General features: G+C 34.6%; 2 protein-coding genes and 1 long non-coding RNA gene across 3 annotated transcripts in view; 1 reads left to right on the top strand and 2 right to left on the bottom strand.

Annotated features, from left to right (window-relative positions):
• Nucleotides 1–286: 286 nt before the first annotated feature.
• LOC145335322 (uncharacterized) lies at nucleotides 287–10,037 on the top strand. The gene is made up of 8 exons (XM_080181058.1): nucleotides 287–409; nucleotides 879–1,261; nucleotides 1,465–1,623; nucleotides 2,078–2,203; nucleotides 3,314–3,407; nucleotides 8,981–9,192; nucleotides 9,477–9,585; nucleotides 9,997–10,037. The coding sequence occupies exons 1-8, from the start codon at nucleotides 316–318 to the stop codon at nucleotides 10,035–10,037; spliced, it is 1,218 nt and encodes a 405-aa protein (XP_080037184.1). The 5' UTR covers nucleotides 287–315.
• Nucleotides 10,038–13,564: 3,527 nt separating this feature from the next.
• Nucleotides 13,565–15,632, bottom strand: LOC145304475 (uncharacterized). Its single transcript, XR_013874088.1, has 2 exons — nucleotides 14,484–15,632; nucleotides 13,565–14,329 (listed from the first exon to the last, which is right to left on the bottom strand). It is a non-coding gene; the product is annotated as an uncharacterized LOC145304475 (long non-coding RNA).
• Nucleotides 15,633–16,603: 971 nt separating this feature from the next.
• Nucleotides 16,604–26,000, bottom strand: part of LOC145304470 (sestrin-2-like) — a 53,020-nt gene continuing 43,623 nt past the window's right edge. The window contains exons 13-17 of the mRNA XM_080146352.1: nucleotides 25,322–25,408; nucleotides 24,372–24,545; nucleotides 21,341–21,402; nucleotides 18,823–18,922; nucleotides 16,604–17,490 (exon numbers count right to left, since the gene is read on the bottom strand). Of these exons, the coding sequence (XP_080002478.1) occupies nucleotides 17,401–17,490; nucleotides 18,823–18,922; nucleotides 21,341–21,402; nucleotides 24,372–24,545; nucleotides 25,322–25,408 (513 nt within the window). The 3' untranslated portion in view covers nucleotides 16,604–17,400. The remainder of the gene's footprint in view (nucleotides 17,491–18,822; nucleotides 18,923–21,340; nucleotides 21,403–24,371; nucleotides 24,546–25,321; nucleotides 25,409–26,000) is intronic.

The following is a 26,000-nucleotide window of genomic DNA, read 5'->3' as shown; positions in this document are numbered from 1 at the left end:
CATTTACTGAAGAAAAGTAGCCTCCTAAGGAAAATATGTAGGTGGTTTAGAATTTCGTGGATTTTACAAAAATTGGTTGGTAGATTTTTACAATTTTAAATATTGTTTTTACAATTTTAAATATTGTTTTTACAATTTTAAGTATTCTTTTTACAATGTTTAGGTTAGGTTAGGTTAGGTTATAGGCTAGTGTCCTGAGGCTACTTTGTCATAGAGGCTACTTTGTCCAAGGCTACTTTGTCCGAGGCTACTTTGTCCGAGGCTACTTTGTCCAAGATCCGAAAGTTTAGGTCCAATGTTCATGTTTATAAAGATATGGTCATAACTACTGTACCTACCCTAGATTTTGAACCCGAGGCAAACTTTTGGTCAGGTTTCAATTTGGATATTCCTTCGAATAAATTTAAAGGTATTTTTTAACTAATGGCTGCACCCCTAGTATTTAGAAGCTAGAAAAAAAGCTTAAAACCAACCGTATGAACTGACCACTTATATCTGAAATTAGAAAGGCTTAAAACTATCATAGGACCTATATAACACTTTCCTAAAATTTAATGGAGCCAATCAATTCAGTAGTTATCGATATCTTGAGCTACAGACAAAAACTCTTATTATTTTATATAATAGCACTAGCGGCTTCGCTCCTAGCCTCTAGGGGCTTTGCTTCAAGAGGTTTAATAAACCTATTTTTGTGTTATTAAGATTTAAAAAGAAAAAGTAAAAATAGAGTAAATAAAATAAATAAAAAAGTAAACAGATATAGATATCAAAACAAAAAATCTAATTGAAATAAGAGGCACAGCATCACGATTTTGATATTTTATGTGCTAAATACTTGAAAATAGATCCTAAACGCAATTTTGATAATATTTGAATAGGTATAGAAGACAATGGCACAATTATTGACGTTGCAAGTGTTGAACCCAAATTAGTTTGGAAGTGGGGAGAACCCAATGGTAGACTGGTGGAACAATGCGGAGTAATAAAGACCCACAATCAAACCATTATGGAGGATAACTCGTGTGGCAGGTGGCAGTACACCACGTGCCTGCTCAACACCAAGTTTTTTGTTCAACTACAAAATAATGATATTCTTGCCAGAGATGAGATTGCCGTTATTGACAAAGAATTTGTTCCATTGTTTGGTTTAAGAAATCCAGATGATTTTCTATTGAAAGGATTCAGTAATCATGTTATTGTAAGAAATGATTCCTTTTGGTATCTGAAGGACATTGAGGGCAACATTATCTTATCCATAAAGGTAGCTGTCTATAGTGCCCTAGCAAAATGGGGAAAGATGCCACTGTTTTTGGCCTACCTATTGACGTCATGAAATACCCTATACCATATCTCTTTTCTAGGGTGTTCTTTCCCTCTTCTATGACGTCAATAGAATAGGTAGGCCAAATGCGTTTACATCTATCCCCATTTTACTAGGGCACTAGAGACAGCTACTCCATAAAGTATTATGAGATTCCTCTGGGGTTATTGCCCTGGTTGACAGCCACAAATGAGAAGTACATGTTGAATCTAAACACATGCACTCAGTCAGAGTTTGCTTGTGATGATGGAACTTGTTTGGACAGGATGATCAGGTGTAATCAGGTGCCAGAATGTTCTGAGGTCAGTCATTGCACTTGTGTACATTCTCTGACTAAAGAATGACAACATCCATAAAAGCGAAGCTCTGAAATGGTAGGACAAACGAACATTAACACTTGTAGAGTGTCAGAACTGAATAAGCAGAGTATTGATTGTAAGTAAATTTGTTGCAAAACTTTTTAAAAATAGGATAATGTTTAAGGACATACTTACATTTTTAGGACTTAATTTAATAATTATAAAGATGCTTTGATTATAACAATCAGATGAATAGGATGATTATAACATACAAAAATTTGTTGTCAAAAAATAAAATAAAAACAGCATGTTTTAAATGGCCTTACAGACTTTCTGGCAACACTAAATAGCTGCAACGGTTCCTAATCGTACCTAATTGGTATAGGAATCATAGGACTATGTTTGAAATCGATTATTGATATTATTTGTTTAAAATGAATAAATTTTATTTGTATAGGCAGAAGATGAGGAAAACTGTTCATTGGTGAAAATTCCCCTTGGCTACAACAATTTTGTACCTACTACATCAACTAATCAAAAGCTTAAAGTTCTTGTGTCCATATGGCTGGAAACAATGCTTGATGTAATCCTTATATGAAAATAACAGGATGTCTCTCTTTCTGTACTTTAGGATCTCGCTTACAGCTGTCTGTCTGTCTGTCTGTCCTGAAAGATCTTGCTAACAGCTTAACCGAAATGGTTCTCCTTTGCAATGTAGTTTTTCATTAGTCCTGAAAGATGTAATTGTATTAGTTTATTTTTTAAAGCTGTTTCGGTCAAAATAAGCAATACAAAAAAAACAAGCTTTTTGAAATCAGTATTTATTTAATGTGTTACATAAATCAAATACAATAACTTACATGCAGGGATCTAAAGGGATACGACGTTGGCTGATAAATTGATGTACATCCCCAATGATGTTACACAAAATTACCCCTTCTGTAGATTATAATTAGTGGTTGAAACTTTTGGTTTGAAAGTTGTTAAGCCAACGGATAAGAAAACTATATCATAAAACTTTGGGGACTGGTGTAATAAACATCCCAGTGTTTCCTCCCTTCCTGACTAACATGTGTTTACGCCATTGTATAATGCAAATTGAAGATATTTTCTGTGATAAATGGATTCTAATTATAAAAGAAAGCATTTTGTCACTTCATAATGGTACAATAATTCTTTCAACGCAATTTCTAGTAAATATAATATTTAAACCAATATTCGATATATCGTTACTTGGATGTTGCACCAGACTTTTATATCCTTATAGCAAAAGAATCTGTGTACCGCAGGATCTTGCTAACCACTGAACCGATATGATTCTCCTTTACAGAATAGCTTTTCATGGTCTTAGGAAGGTTTATAACTATTTTGGGGGATGTTACCACCACCCTCCCAAGAGTGCAAGAAAAAACCAATGAGTGTGGTTAGAAATACATTGCAGCCTTGTTACAAAAAAACTGCGGCTCATGGAAAGAAAACGAAGTAGCAGATTTAGATTAGAACTTTCACTGTAGCTTTTCTCCTATTTCTAGCTCCTGCAGGGGGCTATAACCCTGCGGGGCAATAATTAACATTTACCTAATCTAGAATAACCTATCAAAAGCTACTGTTAAAATACGACGAAACCTGTAACTTTGTTTTCTTTCCATGATCTAAAACTTGCACTGCCTTGCCTACGTCATTGTGTTTTTAGGTGAACATAATGGAATCCACATTCAAGATAAAGTTCCGAATGTTGACAAACTGGCAGGACACGAGATTAACATTTGCTAACCTACAAACTTCAGGTCAGAGTTGATTATAACCGTAAATAAAAGTAACATGATATCTGTTGACATCCTTGATTTTTAAAATGTTTTTAAAGAAAAAAGATAATATAAACCCTTGGAAAGAAATGACCTTAGGATTCTACATTGGCCGTGTCTACGTCGCGAATCCACCTTTAACTGCAACAGCAACAACATCAGCACCAGCAGAAGAAGCCAAGAGCCAATACCTACAATCTCCCACTCAACCAGCAATTCATCGTCACAAATGCTTCCAGTGGCTTTTTTCTAACATCCAAGACAATGTGGGTCACACCACAGCTGAATCGAGTTTTTAGTTCACCTGACAAAAAATAAGACACCGCCAGCTGGTCTTATTCGGCTTCTTCTACTCATAGCTGGCATCGAGCAGAACCCAGGTCCCTGGATCTGCCCAGTATGTTCCAAGAATCTTATATCTTATGCTGTAGAATGCTGTAAATGCAAAAAATGGCTCCACATCAAATGTTCTCAACTAAAATCATCCAATGAGAGAAAAAAATATCCCAACTGGATTGGACCATGCTGCATGTTCACCCCCCCTCGACACATCCCCCGCCCCTCCCCACCGCCCCCTCGCCCTCAGCGATATCAACGCCACCCCCGCCCCCGTTCTTCCCCCCATGGCAATCATCCCCCACAACAACACCACTCTCCCCCCCACAACAACCCCCCGCCCCCCCCCCCAAACACCCCCCCGATTCAAAACAACACTGGCTCCCACCTGAAAGTGCTTCAATATAACATCAATGGTATTAACAACAAGATTGATGAACTCTTAAACTACATGGAGAAAAAAAAGATACTTATTGGCGCACTTCAAGAAACAAAACTCAATGGTAAATCGAAGCTCAAGAAGACACCAAACTACACCCTCATAAGGAAGGACAGAGGTACCAACAAAGGAGGTGGATTGGCGTTCCTTATTCATAAAGACGTCAATTTTAACTTAGTACCTACGCCTCCCAGCCATGAAAGAGATCAACACTTGGAATCTTTAACCATCAGTTTACCAAGTAAAGACAACAACAATCTCTTCATCAGAAATATATATATACCACCACAAAGCAGTTGCCAACAAAACTACAATCCTCCATTCAACAACCTGTTTGATAACCTTGGCCCTTCATCGCTAATACTAGGTGATTTCAATGCTCACCACGAGCTGTGGCATACTGAAGCTACTGCTGATATCAGAGGTAGACTCTTAGTTGACTCAATATCCAGCCTGGATTTTGGCGTCATCAACGAAGATCAACCAACAAGAGTACACAGTAATTCATCAACTGCACCTGATATTAGTATAGCGTCCTCTAACCTGATACCAACCACCAACTGGTATACAGAAACTAAAATGAGCTCTGATCATCTCCCGATCATCATAACCATCTCAGCCGAACTCTCTAAAACCAACACTCAACACAACACCTACATTAACTTCAATAAAGCAGACTGGCCAAATTTCAAGGACTTTACAGAAAAGATTTTTTCAAAAGCCAAGGAGGTCAAAGATGTCCATTCAGCAGAAAGATTCTTCCGTATTACAGTTCTAAATGCGGCCAGAAAATTCATCACAGCCGGAAGAATCCCAAAGACCTTCAATGCCCTCCCAAGAGAAGCGGCCAGATTAATAGATGAACAAGATGACATTAGAAAAACTAATCCTGCTGACGATAGAATCCCTGATATGAACAAGAACATCAACACTTTCATTAATGAACACAGGAAGGAAAAGTGGAAAGAACATCTATCCAATTGTCAAGCAGGATCAAAGAAACTGTGGAAAACCATCAAAAACCTAAATGATCAACCTGTACAACCTGATAACCACGGCATCAGTTTCAATAATAAAACTACCAATGACCCCAAGGAGATGGCTAATCATTTCAATATGCAGTACACACCACCATCAAATACAAAGCCCAACAAGGCCATTAGAAACATCTTGAGGCGGATGAAAAAGAAACCAAGTGATCCAAGGATCCTGTTCACCACCTCTCAAACTGCAGCCGCCATCAAAAAAGCCAAAAATTCCAAAGCGGCTGGACCAGATGGCATATCACCCATTATGCTTAAAAACTTGGGCCCAAATGGCATCAAGTTCATGACCATCATTTTCAACAAGTGTATCTTCACCTCCATCATTCCGAGCATTTGGAAAGTTGCAAGAATCATCCCCCTTCTAAAGCCAGGTAAACCCATAGACAAGGGAACAAGTTTTAGACCTGTTTCTCTATTGTCGCCAGCAGCAAAGATCCTAGAAGCACTTCTTCTACCATTCATTACTGCTTCAATCCACCTGGCCGACCACCAGCATGGCTTTAGAAAGGGACGCTCAACCACCACAGCACTTCAGAGCATACTAAACCACATAAATGTAGGACTGAACAGAAAAAAACCTGTACATAGAACAGTTTCAGTGGCCATTGACTTATCAAAAGCATTTGATACAGTAGACCATCGCCTTCTCCTCAATGACATAAACAACCTTCCACTGAATGACTATGTAAAACGTTTTCTTTGTTCATACCTGAGAGGCCGCCAGACCTACGTGGTTTTCAGAAACTCTGAATCCACGTACAGAAAGGTTAAACAGGGGGTACCACAAGGAGGGGTACTCTCCCCTATACTATTTAACCTTTACATGTCATCTATGCCCAGCCCACCAGGAAAGATTAAACTAGTTACCTACGCAGATGACGGAAACCTGCTTAATTCCGGCCCAACTGTTGAACCACTGGTCGAAGAATTGAATTCTTACCTGTCAGTACTCAACAACTGGTTTAAAAGCAGAAACCTGTTTATTTCACCTTCTAAATCTTCAACAACACTATTCACGACAGCTTCAAATGAAGTCAGCACCACCCTCGACATAATTATTGATGGTGAAACAGTCCCAACTGTCAAAAAACCTAAGATCTTGGGCGTTACTTTTGACAACTTGCTTTCCTTCAGACAACACGCTACGGATATGAAAACAAAACTTCAAACCAAAAATAACGTGTTGAAAGCCCTGGCGGGCTCCACCTGGGGGAAAGAGAAGGAAGTTCTTGTCACGACATACAAGGCTATTGGACAATCAGTCCTTAACTACTGCTGTCCAATCTGGACACCTTCCCTAAGTGCCACCTCCTGGAAAGGTCTCCAGACAGCCCAGAATGCTGCGCTACGTGTCGCCACAGGCTGTCATTTAATGACAGATATAGACCATCTGCACCATGAAACTAAGATCATGAAAGTTAAGCCACATTGCGAGATGCTTAGTCAACAGTTCCTGCTGGCCACCCAGCAGCCAAATCACCCCAACAGAATCAATCTGTCCGACCCTCCACCTCCACGTCAAATGAAAAATACATTGACCTCTTCATTTGGCGATAAAATCAAACAAATATCCTACCCAGATATGTCTCCAGAAACATACAAGAAACAGCTTAAAAATGTCCATACAAGTTGTGTCCAGAATGAAATTTCAAGCATGGCAAATAACAAGGTCCTAAATGCCGCCCCCCCAAAGATCGCAGACTCTGAAAAGGTTCCTTCCCAGAGAAACAAGATCCACCCTTGCTCAACTGAGATCTGGCTACAGCAACTACTTAAATAGTTACAAGGCCCGAATTAGCCAGAATCAACCTACACCCATCATAGATACCTGCCCTCACTGTAACGATGCATCTCACACAACTAATCACTTATTCAGCTGTAGGAACAATCCGACCACACTCAACGTCAGGGACCTTTGGTCTAAGCCACAGGAAGCAGCCAGATTTTTGAACCTGGCAAGAAATGACGATGATCCAGGCTGAGCTGAAAGGGCTAAAAGAAGAAGAAGACCTGTGGCATTCTCCCTTTTTCGTTTTGGTCATTTACCTAAAGAATTGCATATACATTTTGGGGAAGTTTTTAACAATATGTTATCTTTAGCATAATGAAAATATTTTTGAAGTTTGAACCAACAGAAAAAGTTATTTTATCCAATTAGTAAATTTACTTGGAGGATGTTTATAGCAACAATGAAATTATTTCGGGAAAAAAATCACAAAACCTATACGTAATTTTAGCTGTCATTTGAGGGGGGGGGGGGAACACATAGTAGAATTGATGACCTCTCCATTAAACCCCCAAATATCATTATTATTATTATTATTATTTGATTCTTTATGTGTCTTTATCATTTACTTACAAAAATTACATCTAAAGTATAACAATATTAATTTAAAACTCATTCGAAATATTCAAGTTGGATAAAATTTGTTTATGTCTGGGTTTAGTGAAAGAATTTTTGAAATCCGTTCATAAACAAAGAAGTTAGGTTTTGCTAACTGGTTTTGCTCCAGTTGAATTTTCATTTAATTTACTAAGTATATTTGCGATAACTTTTATTTAATGAAATCTTCCAATTTTTAACCTGTACAAAACGGCCTGCTTAATTGCTTCAAGATCCATGTCAGATCTATATAGGAAATAAATGTCTATAAACGAGCTCAAGTTTTCCAAGGACTGTTCGTTGAAAACTCATAGTGCTCCAATAATCCATAATAAACTCTCATTGCCCAGAACGATAAGACCCATTATTTTACTTTATTAAAAACAAATTCATTTTTTTCATTTCATGTTGCTATTTACATTATAATGAAGTATTTAATTTCTAATCATAAAAAAGAAAATTTAAATTTATGATATAATAAATTTAAGAAAACTCTGTTTTAAAAGAATTCGATTGTGGCGACACTTTGTGTGTTCAAATATTGAACTAAAATTGTAATCATATAATAAACCCTTTGGTGATGGTAATGTAAAGAAAAAAATATAATTTAAAAGATCTTTTTAAGATCATTTAAATTATTAAATATTTACTTCTGTTTAAATAGTAATGCCGGGTGAGGAAAATAGATTTATTGAGAAATAGATATGCATATAGAAAACTAGCCAATAGGGAGATAGTTATATCCAGCCAACTCTAGTATTTATATAAGTAAGAGATTTTGTGAATTTTTGCATTCAATAAAAGTTAAATTTTATTAATTTTATGATTATTTATAAACATTACTTTCTTATCTTTAACATCTTTATTACCGTTACATATCAGATTTGTAAAGTGGCTCAAAAACACCAAAAATCTTTTTAAAAAATCGCCTTTGAAGAAATGATTTGGCTTCCAAAATTCTGGGATTATATATGTAAATTTGCTTATATTCTTTACTAAAATACATATGAGATTCGATATTGGGAGCCAGAAAAAAAAAGGAGCCGACTCGCAGAATTTGTATGTACACATATATAAAAAATATTATTTTAAAATTACAAGGGAATGATATTCTGACAAACAATTCCAATGGAAAATTTTCCCACAACCCCCTTCCTCTTTTCCTCCCCTTCTTACCCACCCCTCCTCGGTTAAATGAAACACTTTCAAAGGTTTCGAAATTTTTTAAAGAAAACTTTAAAAGGTTTTGAGATTTTTAAAGAAAACTTTAAAAGGTTTTGTGATTTTTTGTAGTATTTATTGTTAGAAAAGATACCCCTGACCAAAATTAAATTGTAAATCCAAATTTTAGATAATGTTTTGGGTTACGATGCCTGGAGCAAAATGTGGATCCCAGACTTTATGATGAAAGACACAAAAGAATTCATAGAAACCTCCTTTATTCCTGAGGAGAAGAACAGCTTTGTCTACCTTAAAGTTATCAACAGTTCTGAATATACATCCAGCTACAGTTCCAATAGAAATGATTTTTATTACGAGGGTAGCAATGTTGAGATTTACAAGGTAGTAAGGTTGGGCCGGATATCCGGCCAGTTTTAATATCTGGGCGGATACCCAAGAAAGAAGAAGAATGGTAGTAATAGTTCATTAGATTCTTAAATATAGGACTAACTTGATAGTCACTTAATTTTCAATTTTCTAATTTTAACATAATAAAACACCATTTTATGAAAAAAACTTTTTTTGCTACTACAATATCTGGTTATCTTGCCGGATATCGGATTTCCGATATTAGAAATCATCCGGATATCTGGCCAAATATGTATCCGGTCCAACCCTAATACAAGGACAACAGATACACCATTGATTTTATTTGTGATCTGGACTGGCAGATGTATCCTTTTGACACACAGGAAAATTATAAAAGAAAATGTAAAGCTAAAGTCACCTGTGATGGTTTTATGCTATTTTGCCTTATTTTTGGCCCTTTGGGATGCTTTAAGGATATTATTTTCCTCCTCCCACACCTTCAAAAACAAAGTCGCTAAGCTGTGATACGGGCGCAGTCACTATGTTGGTTCTAGGTTGATATAATTCTAACACCTCTTAGCATTTAGAGACAACCTAGGTAACAACCATTTTGTTAAAGTCGTTGTACAATAGTAAAAATATACAGAAAAATAAGAATGACAACATCCTGAAAAGCGAAGCTCTGAATCAGTAGGACAAACGGACATTAACAATTGTAGAGTGTCAAAACTGAAGCAGCAGAATATAAATGTATAAGTCTAAACCAAATTGTAAGTAAATTTGTTACAAAACTGCTTAAATACAGGATAATGTATAAGGACATACTTACATTTTTAGGACTTGATCACAGATGCGTCGCTTATAACATTGTACCTTGATGTAACAGGAATCAGTATTCCAAAAATTAATTGAATAGGATAATTATAACATAAAAGTTTGTTGTCTAAAAGTAAAAAATCAGCATGGTTTAAATGGACGTACATTCATGTAACGATTATAGAGTCGCTACGTTTTCCTAATCGTACCTAATTGTTGTGGGAATATTTATGCAAAGTTAGAAATAGATAGGACAATTTTAACATATTTAAATTAATGAATAGAACTAACCCTTAAGGACAAGCGGACGGACCGACCCTAATAATAAAAAGTTTCGCCCTATCCCCAGTCAAAATAAAAAAGGGCTTAATTTTTAAGTAACAAAATGAAAATTTTCTTTATGATTAACTTAGAAATGCCCTGTAATAGTTCACTCAGCCTCCATCAAATCTAAAGAACTGAACCTCGAGATGTTGGTCACAAATCAGATTAAACACTACTCAACTTTTGACGTTGAAATGGAAAACTTCACCAAATCCTTTGACAGCGAGGGTGCTCCCGTGGTTACAATCATTCTTGTTCTCAGGCAGGGTTGCCAAAAATCCGGTTTTTTTCTAGAAAAGTCCGCGGACTTTTAAAAGTCCGGTTTTAACTGGTTAAATATTGGGGAAAACTATATAGTATAAAAAAAAGAAAATTTACAACAAAAAAAAGACTTATTTTTAGAATGCAACATTTTTATTTTAAAAAAGATAGAAAGAATACTTTTTTGTTGTAAATTCTAATGTTTCTATACTGTGTGTACAGGCGTTTTAAGAAGATTTAAGAAGTTTCTTCAGAAAAGGGAGTAATTTAGGACATTTTTGGAGCCAAAAACAGCATTTTTTTCAAGGTGGACTTTTAATATGGATTTTTATTGGTGGCTAAAACCGGGAAAAAAACATGTAATTTAATCTGCCCTTGACTTTTCCTGGCAACCCTGTTCTCAGGAGAAATTTCACTCCTTTGGTGCTGAACACGTTTCTGCCAACTTTTTTGTTGACTTTTATTAATCAGCTTACTAATTATTTCAGCGACTATGGCACGTTAGAAGGTAACAATTAATATGGATCTAGTTTAGTTCAAGGTAGAATGTACCTGGTAATCTCTAAACTTGGTGGGCTGCTATCGGCCAAACGGCGGAACGTATAGTTTTCGCTCGCTCACAATAGAACGCCACAAATAATCTGAAATAGGCATTACTTAATAATGCACTGTTATTCGCAGTGCACATAAATGCACAAAAAAAGACTGATTTTAAGCGTTTTTTCTTTCAGCTTTCCCTATTGTAGAATATTTGTAGGCCTTCCTATCCCGCTTAACACGGTGTGCGGGCAAGCCATGCGCATTTAGCCATTTTAGATTTCCTAGATTTTTGGTGATAATCGTTACCAGGAATATTTTACCGTGAACTGCACTAGATCCTAGTTGTCATTATGTACAATGCATAAATGAATATATGATTACTTAGGTATTTAATTAATAGAAAAAAAAGAATATTGTATGAATTAAAATTATTGTAAAAAAATTTGTTTTCATCAGGAAAGGGATGGACATGGCACTGTAAATTATATTGGTTTTGATTTTGTATAAACTACCTCTCATACGTGGACTTACGCACGTTGAGCACTCTCGTTGTTTCCAAACTTTTCAACCAATAACTTTTATCTACAAAAGGAAAATCTTAGGGAATGTACATAAAAATTTATCGTCCACTGTTTTATCCCTATAAATTCCTGGAATTGTAAACTTGATTTGCCAGGTATAATTGCTGTGAATGCCACCATCATGATGACCATTGGCTCCATCTTCATCTCCACCTTCAACTCTCTGCCCGCCTCCACCTACATCAAGATGATCGACATATGGATGATAGTGAACCTGATCTACCCGGTCATCATCATCTCCAGCCATACTCTCATGTTTCAGCTCAGCAAAGAAAGTCTCAAAGGAATAGTTACATGGAATTTAGTTTGAGTAGGAATCATTCTGTAAATAAGAACTTTTTTAAAGCAAAGCTTTTCTTTAATTAGGATATGTTCGTCCGTAACTGATAGCTCAAATCGATGTTTTAGACATGGTGAATTTTGTAGAAGTTAGGTACGATTTAGAAAGCGTAGCAACTCTATAATCATCACCAGAATGTCCGTACATCCGTATAGATTGTAGAACATGTAGATTTCTAACCTTTTTGAAAACTAGTTTTTATGTGATATGTAATTATCCTATTCGTCTGATTTTTTAGAATACTGATTCCTATTACAACGAGATACAATGTTATAAACAAAGTATCTCTATAATCAAGACATAAAATATGAGTAGGTCCTTAAACTGTATTCTGCATTGAAGCAGTTTTTCAACAAATTTACTTATAATTTAGTTTAGACTAACAAATTAATGTTCTGCTTATTCTGTTCTGACAATTTAAAAGTGTTAATATTTGTTTGTTCTACCATATTAGAGCTTTGCTTTAAGGATGTTGTCAACTTGTCATCCTTCTTTTTATAAAATAGACCAAAACCACCTTGGAATTAATGTGAAGCTTTTTGTAACGAAAAACTCAAAGGGTTCCGTGGTTAGCGAAATCTAAACGGACAGAATAACAGGAATACAATTTCAATGTAACCTTAATAAACCAGGAACATCCAGCAAAATCTTGAAGCAAATGAAGCTGTTTATAAAACTATTTTTACCAACTGTATTTCTAATTTTTGTGGCAGTCTACTGGATTCTGGGCCTATCTTCATATTATGCACAATAAACATATAACATCCAACTATGTATCTTTTTAAAAGCGTAGCATTTCTATAATAAAGGTCAGTCTGTACGAATATCTTTAATTTAGGCATCTTAGAATTGTCCTATCGAATTCAAACTTAGCATTGTGATGCCTGTAGTAGTTCTAGGGTGTGCCAAAAAATGCATATATATTTAAAATTCAATTGCGCCGCGTGTGTTAACAGTAGAAAAAAGTTATGCATACCATTAAAATCGCTACAGGCTACAAGATGTTTAATTGTTTTGGTCAAAATTTTTGACTTTAAGCTTAGAATATTGAAGAACCCTTTTATGATAAGGCCATACCCATTTTAAAATGTTAGGAAAATATTCTGAAGTAAAATAAATAGCCTAAAAAAGTTTAGTTGCTATTAAACAAATTTATATTCTTAGATTTATTTTCTGTACACACCTCTGTGCTAGGCCTAAATCAAGGATCCCATTGCATTGGAAAGGCGATTCTAATTAAATCTATAGTCAGTATTAAAAAAAACATCCTTATAATAAAGTAGTAACAGGATGTGTGTTTGTCTGGACCAAAGGATCTCGCTAACCGCTGAACCGATCGGGTTCTCTATTCACAGGGTAACTTCTCATAGGTCCCAGGAAGGTTTATAACTATTTTGGGGGAGGGTACCACCATCCTCCCAACAGAAATTTTAGAGACTTGAACGCAACATAGAAATGTTATGTATTTTTTTTTACATTACATTTAAAGTGCCACTATAGGCCTCTAGGGGCGTATAGTAGTATTCAAAAAAGCAACAAAACATTTTGATATTACATTTTATTTAATTTTTTTGTACATAAAATAAACATTTCATTAAATGTTAAGTCAATAGGTTTTTTATTATTCTAGAGGATGAAGATATGGCACCTGAAATAAAAACTATTTTGCCTTCACTAATTGTTATAATGTATGCATGATTCTACATAATAACAGCAGTTCGACAGGTGGAAAGATTTTATGTATAGTCCCTTTCATGGCAACGCCTCTTAAAGGGCGATTCGTCGTATTTTGAAAATGGTTTTTATTATTTTAGGTTAGGCGATTGCCCCGTAGGGGCTAGAAATAGGAGAAAAGCTACTGTGAAACTACGAAGAAACGCCACTTAAGGGGCGTTGCCACGAAAGGGACTATACACAAGATTTTTTTTGGATGCCATAAACCCCTCACAGATTATTATATATATGTATTGTATATTATTAATAAGTGCACATGCCACAAAAATATATTTACATTAAAAAGATGGATATTACAGGATTTTAATCCATTTGAATCATATAATTTGTATTAAACCTAAGGATCTTAGATTATACCCTCTAATTTTGATAAACAAAATTGCCCCTTATCTAGTCCTTAATTATTGGTTGAATGTAAAGAATATCAAAACAAGTGTATTCTTCAAAATGATTAAAATCACTGAAAATCCACCATTATAATTTCCATTAAAAATGCCTCTTAATCTACTGTGATGTAAAAAAAATATTTTTTAATTTGAGACATTTTTAGCTTGAATAAAGGGGGCTAAAATTTCTTAAAGGTGTGAGTTTTAAGGCTTAAAACAGTAGTAGAACGATAATATATATGTGTATTCCTTATTAAAAAGAACCATAGAAATTTTTTTTATATATTTATATTTAGTGAATATTATCATTCTACTACTATTTTTTGGCATTAAAACACACACCTTTACGGATTTTTAGCACAACCTACCTCCCCCTTTTCCAAAGATTTCTATTAAACATTTAACATTTGATTAACAATTTCTACATGTAAAAAAACAATAAAAATAAAACTGATAGAAATAATAATTATTAAAAAACTTTGGGTAAAACAAGAATGAATGATTAATGTAGACACAGCGCAGAGGGGTGGCATATTTTTTTTTAAAACAAGTGTGACAAAACTAATTTTGTGTTTGGTAATATGTGATTTTAACTAGGGTTGGCAATCCAAATCGGAATCCGCCAAAAATTTAAACTCATTTTGGACCAAAAATATGGCAGACAAAAGCCAAAAAAGTATTTTATTGTTTCTTAACTACAAGTAAAATGGTGGGTAGCATCCAAAGTTTTTTTTGTATTCTATTTTCATGATTAAGAGATCAGCCGGATATCCGGTATCCAGTCCATCCATAATCACAATTACACAAAATAAATTTAGACACAAATGTTAAAAAAAAATTTTAAAACCTCTTTCAAAATAAAAATAATAAGTAGTACAACCTACTTTGGTAACGGATACAATTACACAAAAAAAAACATTAAGATGACTTAATTAATCATTGATTTATGAAAAAGAAAAAAGACATCTTATTAATTTTTTTTATAACATACAATATAGATACAGTATTATACTGCATTAATTTTAATCTATTCTATTAAGAATATATGTGATAAGTTTATATTATTTTAAATTTTCAAATATTAAAAATTTTCAATTTTTCATATTTGAAAAATTATAATATTGATACTATTAACTATTTTGCTCTATTTTAGGGTTGGGCCGGATATCCGGTTTGGCAGGATATCCGGCCATTTTCAATACCCGGCCGGATACCAAATATTAAAACTATCCGGGTACCAGATATCCGGCTCATTTATAATGCCAAATATCCAGTAATTTGCCGGATATCCGGCATTAAAAATCAGTCGGATATCTGGTATCCAGCCAAAAAAAGTATCCAGCCCAACCCTACTCTATTTAATATCATTTTAGTATATAATTATAATTTTAGGTTAAATTTATGCTGAATGTATAAGTATTGTGCAGTTAAGTTAATTTTAACGGTTAAAATATTAATATTTATATTAAACATTTAGAAGTTTAAAAATATATATATTTAATAATTAATTCTTAATAAATGACTGAATGAATAAGTTTTTTGATATCTTAAAGTCCGTTTTTTTACAATTATGACATTTTAAATTTTTGTGATTTAAAAGTGTTTAGTTTTGAGGATACATTAAAAACTAATTCTACAATTTTTGGGTAAAGTCCCTTTCATGGCAACGCCTCTTAAGGGGCGTTTCATTGTATTTTCACAGCAGCTTTTGATAGGTTATTTTAGGTTAGATTAACTGATTGCCCTGCAGGGTTAGGTAATAGGAGAAAATATGAGAAAATCTACTGTGAAAATACGACAAAATACCCCATATGAATTTTTAAAAATAAAATATATTTTGAAGGTAAATGTTATTAGAAAACAAACATTTAACATATCATTTAGGCTTAACTTTGAAAACGTCATGATAAAATAGGCCCTTTTGTACATAAAAATAAACTAAGAGACTGGTTTTTAAGTTGCTGAAATAATAACTTAATCACAGGTTGCGCGTCAAAGTGGAAAAAAATGTTCTGTCCGTTTCTCAGAACAAATTTTAAAAAAAGTAACACAAGGTTTAATAATGTTGATTATAAATTAAAGCTTAAAAACTTAGGCAATGCTGTAAAAAAAAGATTTTTTCACCATTTCGTTAGTAGATTTTTTTATTGTACAAATAAGAAAGCATATTTAAGGACAACAGTATCTGGATGTATGTATTGTATATCCAGTAAGATCTTGCAAACGGTATCCCATATACTTTCATATTTGTATAGTATATCTTGCATCGTAGTTTCATCAGATTTGAAGTAACATTAGGATAAGCTCTTCAAATCTCAAATTTTTTTGACACATTAGAAGCTCATGTATAAGTTTTAAGAGGTAGGGAAAAGGAATTTTTTTTTCACAATATAGGCAGAATTCTGGACTATAGAGCTGTTCTGAAGCGCCATTGTTTTTACATGCCATATTGTTTAATTGTCAAAGATCTTAAGGGATAAGACAATGTACAATGAAATGATTTACATTCCCAATGACGATCAACAAAATTACCCCTTTATTCAGCCTCTGCCAGAGCTGCACATAAAATGGATGGCTATCGAGCCCTGTTTCTCCTTTGGATAAATATACAAAAAAGCTATGTTAATTTAATAATTCTATAGATGTTAATAAATTATCAAAATATTTGGTTATTGCTTATTATGTGAGTAATGCCTTTTTCCCTCCTCTTAAATAAATACCTTGATTAATTTTCATGAAAGTTTAGAAAATGTAAAAGTTTTATCAAAAAAAAGGGACAATTCCATGGGAATATTTGATGGATTACTATTCTTATGGGCAAACTAACTCAATCCCACTCATGAAACAATCCCCTTTTAATAAAAATTGACATTTTCTATAACTTCTATAATTAGCATTTTATGATTAGTTGTTATAATATCATTCAGTTTTGGTAAGTACGTTGTGAGAAAAAGCAGTCAGGGAAGAGAACAGTATAAGATACCAAAAGTAGAATTTAAAGGAAAAATAATTTATCTTTAACTGTCCTCTCCCTGAACCCTGATTATAAAGGCAAATAATTTAACATTTTATCTCTTACCACATGGAATAAATTTGAAAATGTGCGAAGGAAAGAATTAATAGGCGTATTTGGTGTTTGATTTACTTAAATTTTGCTTCTATTTTATTATTTTCATCTACATATATTGATATCAAAGTCGTCTTTGCTAACATGAAAGTCGTCTTTGACAATTTGAAATGTCGTCGTTGTTGAATAATTTCATATTCTGAAGTGAGTGGCGATGGCTCTGAGTGCATAGAGAAGTTCTGATTGAAATTTTGCCTCGGCCACAAGCAGGCACACGTGCACCTAAAATAAAAATGATGAGTCCTCAATAACACAACAAGATATCTCTTAATCAAAACGTCTATAGTAGGAATAAATATCCTATCCAAAACAATTTTGTTTGCTTTTTTTTTTTGGGGGGGGGGGGTGAAAAAATTGTTTAGGGCCTTTTTATCCCAACCAAAGTTCAATCAAATCACCTAAAGTGAAACCCTCCCCCCCTCCAAAAAAAAAGAAACTTTCTTTTCAAGTTAGCTTTATAACTGTTGTGGTCAAAAGCTACATTTTAATAGACTTCCAAAGTTACACACACATCCCCTCCCCCCCGTCTCAGATAATAAACAATTCATAATCCCCGTACTTTTTCACAAACTATTAAATACTTTATTGGGCAAAAAAACATCTTGCTATGGACAATTTCACCCTTGGTAAATCTAAACAAAGTTAGTGTAAGGTATCAGTTAACAAGTGGAGATAGACATGTTTGTTTATTTTGCGTTGACAATACAGTTACTACAACATAGAGGATTCAATATAAAAGTAGCCGAAAGGTATAAAGGGATATTTAGTATCTTCTTAATTTAGAATGTAATTAGCGACTTCGCTCCTAACATCTTGGGGCTCTGTATTTGATGGGATTAAGAAAGGCAGTAAAATAGCCCAAAATGGACTCTCAAAGATGAGCTAAATCTTAAGCTACAGACAAAAAAAAACCTTACAGATATATCAAGATAGAACCAACTAACAGATAAATCTAATGTTTATCCATTTATTAAACAAGTTTTTTTATATCTTATACTTTCATTAATTGTTTATATTCCTCTGTAATAAAAGCAGAAAAATAATGAATGCCAAAATTCTTTAGAATTATAAGGTAAGAAAGAGGGAGGTAGGTTGTGCTAAGATTCCGTAAAGGTGTGAGTTTTACGGCTTAAAAACAGTAGTAGAACTATAATATTCACTAAATATGTGTATTCCTTATTGAACAGAACTATAGACAAAAATATTAGTGAAAAATATTTAGTGAATATTATCATTCTACTCCTACTGTTTTTAAGCCTGAAAACTCACAGCTTTACGGAATTTTAGCACAACCTACCTCCCCCTTTATGCAAAATAAATCTTTTAATTAATAGTTCTTTCCCTCAATAGTGCCTATCAAGCTCTGAAAACCCCGCCTTATATTTAAAGTAAATTGATTATAAGGGAAGGAGTAGCTAACCTAGTGTTAGAAAAGCAGAAAACGAAAAACTAACCCCCTCCCCACTAACATTTTTCTTCAATTTAATTTTTTTTAAATATTGGACGCGGGGGATCTAAACTTGACTGGCACTCTGAGGGAAACCGCCAATTTACCTTTTCTGAAGGTAGAAAATCTTGCATGATAGATTTATAATCATGAGAAGTACATCTGTTTGGATAACAAGCAGCTGTTTTTATATACTTCTTTAGCGACCTGAAATAGAACAAGCATGTCAACATTAGAGTAAAACACTAGAGGTAGAAAGGGTTAAATAACTGTATCTCCCCATCGCAACCACCTTGTGAAACCTTCCTATTGGGTCATTGAAAATCAACCAATGGTATCGCTTATATTACAAAGCTAAGTAGCAGAAAATAATTTAGAAGCAGACGAAAGAGGTCTTTGAAAAAGGAAGGGAGGTAGTTGTCTGTATATACATCTATACTATAGATCTGTTATGTCAACATCCATAAGAATCGAGGCACAAAAAAATCATGGATGGACAAACGGTTAATAGGAAAAAGATAATTCATAAGAAATCACGAAACTATTATAAAAATTACATATTTATGTTTTAAAAGCATGGCCAACGGACCGATGAACCTTTACCAAAAAAATCCGCGTTCTATCACATTGAGGACAGAAAGACAAAATGAATTACATAGTAGCTTCGCTACTAAAAAACGTTGAAAATCAAAATTACGAACGAGTACATTCCTTTTGTTTTTTAACCCCGAAATCCTAAATTACGACATCTCTACAACCTCCCTCCCCCACCACCCTATCCAACTTTTTTTTTATATCAAACTAATTTGGAATTTACCTATAGGTATCTAATATAAAAAAATCTTTTGGAAAACTCCTATTAAAAATAAAATTAAAAAATAAAAAACATGTTAGAGCATGCATGTGTTTATTTAAAATAGATATTTTGGAAATATAGTTCAATTATTATGCACTAGGTGTCTCTGAAACAAATATTTCATAAATTTTTTATCATTTTTACATTAAATATTACTTGAAAATTGTTTTAACAAATACAATATTTTTTTCCTTAAAATAATATGACGAATCAAAAGAAATAAGAAAATATCTTAAAACAAACTTTTTCTTTATAAAAAGACATTTTATTTAACAGAGTGCTATTTGGCTTACCATGGAATCGCAATCTTCAGTACACTTTTCATGTTTTTGGCTAAATTTAGCTTCTCATGCTTTCAGATAAAGAACATAACGTAAGTTTATTTTAAAAGTTGAACAAGTGCCCCTAGAGGTATATGAGGGGGGGACTGCCATTTACACATCCAGCAAATTTACAGTGCAGTGGATGTGTATTCGCCAGTGATGGATGTATTTATGACAAACTGAATTTTTACTGTATAAATGACAGTAAAATGACGCTGATCCTTATTAAAAGTAACAGGATGTCTGTTTGTCTGTGTGTTGTGTACCGAAGGATCTTGCTAACTGCTGAACCGATCGGGTTCTCCTTAACAGAGTAGCTTCTCATAGGTCCCGAGAAAGTTTATGATTATTTTGGGATAGGGTAAAACCACCCTCCAAAGAGAAATCGTCTCCCCTCCCCTATTTTAATTTTAAAAAAATATAAATGTAAATATTGAGTTTTGGGATTTAACTCCCTTCTCAAGAGCCCCTAGAGGCCTCTAGGGGGGGCGTAGTCGCTAGTTGTACAGGGTGGGCCACATAAATCCGGACTTTTTTCAAACGGCCATAGCACCAAAACTACTTGACCAATCAGGACATTTGACCACACTATAAAAAGCTTAGGTAATTACCTTTTTGCCAATAAATTTTTTTGGAGGATGGAGGATGTGCACTCCGAGCTGGCAGCGCTTATGTTCAACATGGCAGATTCGAAATGAGCGCTAGTTTACCCTAGATTCTCAATATGGGCCCACTAAATCTGATCTCAGCCCATCTGTAGCTGAGATAGACTTATGAAACTTGCTGGAGATACTGTAAGATACTTAATTAAGACACTAGAAAAAAAACTGTAGCTCTCTATCACATCTGGTTTGGCCGTAGTACTCCGGCAAAGTGAAACGTGGCAGATTTTAAGGTGTCAAAAATCTTGAAAATTTCTCGGTTCTCGACTACATGGGCCTATTTGGAACCTTAAAAATCGTATTAGACTATGTATTGCGATGATAACCATAGCTTAATCTTTATGCCATTTCCAAAAAGGTATAAAACGTTGTTCTAGCTTAATTGTGGCCAAAATGAGAGCCGCCGTGTCGAATGGTAGCTTGAAAGATGGGTATATTTGGATCCTGCGGTTACTCACGTCCCTAAGGAGATGTGGCCTCTTAGCAGCCCCGATCTTCATATATAAGACCTCCCTCATTGCCACTATCAAGGAGAACTTCGCCATCTTGGACAGGGACATGGTGACCAGGGTCGGGGGGCGGTTTAGGGGGCGGGTAAAGGCGGTGATTGAGGCTGGCGGCGATTTTATTGAATAATCTAACAGTCATATACCTAGTTTACTTCCCAGTTTTCAAAATTCAATAAAATCTTTAAAATTGACGATTTTATGTTCATTTGTTTAAAAATAAGAAAAAGTCCGGATTTATCTGGCCCACCCTGTATATAAACTAAATATTACAATACCTGTGGAGAAGAACATTAACTCTGGAATAATCATAATCATCCCATCTGATTCCATACAGACACTAAAATAGTATTTTAAATTTTGAATTAATATTCAGAGATATATTGTTATTAACAAGGATGACAACATCCATAAAAGCGAAGCTATAAAAAAAAACAGTTGGACAGACGAACTCCTGTAGAGTAACATAATTGAATATACAAAATATATACAAAATATAAATAAAATATAAATAAATTTTTGACAAAATTTGTTGCAAAACTTTTAAAATACAGAATTCTGTTTATGGACATACTGACATTTTTAGGACTTGATTATAGAGATGCTTCGCTTATAATATTGTACCCTATTGTAATAGGAATCAGTACTTCAAAAATCGGATAATTACATCACATATAAAATTGTTGTTAAAAAAGTAAAAAATCAACATGTTGAAAATGGACGTTCGGACATTCTGGTAACGAATATAGAGTTGCTACGCTTTCTAAGGGTACCTAACTACTACAGGAATCAATATGCAAAGTTTGAAATCGACTGGACAATTCTAACATGCCTAAATTAACCAAAAAAGCTATCCATCGTACGGACGGACGTACGGACCGACCCTAATTATAAAAAGCTTCGCTTTTGAAAACAGACAGGGAAGAAGGGGATATTATTAGATCATAAAATACACGTGTAACCAAAGTTTATAACCACGTTATCTTATTTTCGATTGTTTGGTTCCAAACCTGTGTATTCCAAGTTTTTAACAAACAATTTTAATCTACATAAGGGATAAATATAATTCATCAAGGGGATGTTTACCAATTTATCTTTATTATGGTACAATGATATAAAGAAACTATGGATTTTACAATGGATATAGAAAACGTGGATAGTACCTATGCTACTTTCAGCTGGCTAATATAATGATAACCCCTATACCATCCGCTTCCCTCCTACTGGAGGAACTGTCTATATTATATATCTAACTAGTGGCTTCGCCCCTAGCCTCTAGGGGCTTCGCCCCATTAGGTAATGGAAAGTCAACCCTCCAGAATAATTTTATAGTTATATTTTCAAAAAATTTATACTTTGCCGAATTACTCTTTGGTAAAATTAAACCCAGGTTGTGCGCCGTATGCACAAAAATTTCAATTCGTAAAAATTAAACCCAGGTTGTTTACCGTATATCTCGTACGGGGTGAGCATAAGCGAGTACCCTGTATGCGGCGCAAGCTCTGAAGCCCCACTGATTGGACCACATATACACAAAAATTGAAAACTCTCCTCTGTAAATTTTATTTAATACCTATAATTGCAACAACTTTTCAAAGATGTCAATTTTTAAAAGTTACAAAAAGCCCAAAAAAATTTATTGGTGAAATTTTTTTTTTTGGGGGGGGAGGGGTTCATGGGGGCTTCGCCCCATGGTGCAGTGGGGTTCCCCCAACCCAATTACTGGTTTTTGTTTACAAAAATTTTAAAAAAATTAAAAAAATTGGAAATAGGTATTTTTTTAATTTTAGGGGGGTTGGGGTGTCCCACCCTCCTAGAAAATAGCCTAAAACCACCAGAGGACCAGTAGGTATATTCCCAGAAGAGTGGAGCCCAATTTGTTAAGCAGTTGCTGAGATTTTACAAAAAATGTAAAAAAAAATTTTGGGGGGGGTGGTTTTTTTAGTTTTTGGGGGGGTTGGGGGTGTCCCACCCCCCAGGAAAATAGCTGAAAACCATCACAGGACCAGTAGGTATAATCCCTGAAGAGTAGAGCCCAATCGGTTCAACGGTTACTGAGATCTTAAGCTTCAGACGGACAGACAGACGGTCAGACGGACAGACATCAAGCTACTTTGAATTATAGATAAATGAGGAACATTATCAAGGGCGTCCAAGTTTTTTTTTTTTTTTTTGGTGTGGAGATGCGATCCCCAATTTTCAAAGTTTTTTGAACGTACGAATGAGACTCTTACAGAAATGCTTCGCATCTAGTCCATCTACCTATGTTTACTATAAATTTTACACCATATAAAAGTAGAATCTGAATATTTGATTGACGTGCCACGGCAATTACCGAGCGCAACTCAGGCACGAGATACAATTACTCTAGCTAGCCCCAGGGCACCTTTTATATGCTTTTAAGTATTTATTAGCCTATCTTTACCAATATAATACCATATATGGGTAATGCTAGCCTAATCATGGTAAATTGTATGTGATTTATTATTGTTATATGTTTATTAAAACATTATGTTTATTGTTAAAGTAACCATGTAACCACTTAGTTCAAGTATGTATGCCTACAACCATAGTTTGATTTACGTCACAAGTTTAACATACAGACACTTAATTAAACAGACAAGTGCTTAGATCCTTATTAATAGTTGATGTTATAGCTTGCACTTCTTAAAATATCTCACTTATTTATTGACTCTCTAACCATCAAGTTCTTCTGGCTTTAAAGGTAATGACTTAGTTGTTTGGCACGCATTGTAGTTTAAATTTAGGACCCTCAGTACTTAGCATGAATTGAGCTTAGGCCTTATGTCAGAACTCTAACACTTAGCACAATTCAATGCTTAGGACTTGGGGCATTTTTCTGTCCTACACTACTTATGATTATTATCACTTATCCTGTAAATATTTTCATACTTAACTTATTCACTTGTAATGTAAATACACTTTATAAAATCATCTTCCTTCTTGAGTGCTTAATATACTTATATAATACAGATCGAATACCATAACCAACCATTTATTCTTAGTTTAAAGCAATATAATACCTCGCGTGGGTCTTTGTTGAGCTACCACAGGCTCAACCAAATTCGTATTATACTTGTGGGAATAGAGGGATAAGCATTCTAAATTGACGAACCGACGATGAGAATGTCTATGTGTATTGCAGTAAAAGTAGGAATTTTAGTAGTACTCATAGAAGAGCGATCTCCATACCATAATATTGGACAAGCGCCCCATTCGCACTACCAGGTGGGGGTGGGGTGGGGTGAGGGATAAACTTTCAAAATTCAAAATTTTGGGAGTGCCTACCTGAATGTAATTCCACGTAGCTCGTCTGAACATGGTTGTATCAATGGCCGTCAGCCTACCCATAGTTCTGTAAGTCATGTTGTACGCCGTCCTGAACTTGTCATCGAGTAGCTGCGCTATTTCGTCGTAGAATCGTGATATCACAGAGAAACCTTCCTCCTCCCAATTGAAATCCTAAAAAGTAGGGTTGGGCTGGATACTTTTTTGGCCGGATACCGGATATCCAGCGAATTTCTAATGCCGGATACCTGGTATCCAGCCGGATATCTAGCCAATGTTCGATATCCGGCAAATTACCAGATATACGCTCGGATAATCGGATATCCGGCAATATAAATAAGTATCAGTTTCAATATCTGGTAACTGGCCGGATATCCGGCCTAACCCAACTAAAAAATAATCCTTACATTTAAGTAACAAGATGTGTGTCTGTCTGTAGATTAAGATTTCGCTAACCGCTAAACCGATATAGTTCCCCTTTAGAATAAAGCTTAACTAATCAAGGAGAGGTACCTTCACCTTTCCAAGAAAAATCGGCCCTCCAAAACAATCTGTCCAAAATATAAAAAGCTCTTTAATTTTAAAGGAACGGCTTACCTGTAACATATATAACAATAGCGGATACGCCCCTAGAGGCCTAGAGGCACTTTAAATGTTTTTTTTTTTAAATAATGCGTAACATGTAATTTTTTTATATTTTTGTGATTTCTCTTGGGATGGTGGTGGTACCCTTCCCCAGACCTATGAGAAGCTACCCTGTTAAGGAGAATCCGATATGTTCAGCGGTTAGCGAGATCCTTCGGTACAGACAAACGTTATTTTATTATAAGGATATCCTCCCTAAAAAGTACCCCACCCCCCACACACTATTTTAAATTTATTTCAATATAAGAGTGGGGGGTTCTATGTTGGACAAGATAGTATGAGTGAAACTACCAGCAATAACATACCTGTATTCTGAAAGTAGGGAATTCTAGTTTCCTATCCCTCTGTGCGAAATCAACATAGTGGAAATCAGCAGTTAACAGGAATTTTCTACAATTATATTGAACATTTATTTCACTTCTAAATACCGGATACCGGATATTGAAACTATCCGGATACCGGATATCCGGCTGATTTAAAATTCCGGATATACGGTAATTTTCCGGATATTTGGCGTTGGCCAGATATCCGGTCGGATACCAGATATCCAGCATTAGAAATCAGCCGGGTTTCCGGTATCCGGCCAAAAAAGTATCCGGCCCAACCATATTGTCAATTTTTCGCTTCCAACACACAAACAAAATCGCAGTAAAGATAATATGTTTTAAAAGCTTTGCTATTGGTTAACTAAAGTTTACATATTCATGTTACCAAATACTTAACAAGATTTTCTAAGTAGTAAGGATATTATTATACCTAGTGTATTACAGTTTACTGTGATGGGGTTTGCTATAAGGAGGGGAAAGATATTTCTAACAAATTTAATGAATTTTTTACAACCATTGCAGATGATATTACAACTAAAATAAATCCATCAGATAGAGACTGCACTTATTATACCACTGCATCTGACTCCATATTTTCATTTACTCATATTCAGCCTAAAGATATAGTAACAATTGTAAATGGTCTAGAGTCTAAATC

This window comes from Acartia tonsa, chromosome 13 (assembly GCF_053477335.1).
Source record: "Acartia tonsa isolate MP-2025a chromosome 13, ASM5347733v1, whole genome shotgun sequence".
In the NCBI taxonomy this organism is placed as follows: Eukaryota; Metazoa; Arthropoda; class Copepoda; order Calanoida; family Acartiidae; genus Acartia; species Acartia tonsa.
This window is presented reverse-complemented; position numbering and strand designations above follow the sequence as displayed.

Coding starts and splice junctions, on each gene's coding strand:
- LOC145335322 (XM_080181058.1), top strand. CDS start 316: ATGGTCATAACTACTGTACCTACCCTAGATTTTGAACCCGAGGCAAAC. Junction 410..878: donor TCCTTCGAATAAATTTAAAG/GTATTTTTTAAC, acceptor ATATTTGAATAG/GTATAGAAGACAATGGCACA. Junction 2,204..3,313: donor GGCTGGAAACAATGCTTGAT/GTAATCCTTATA, acceptor TTGTGTTTTTAG/GTGAACATAATGGAATCCAC.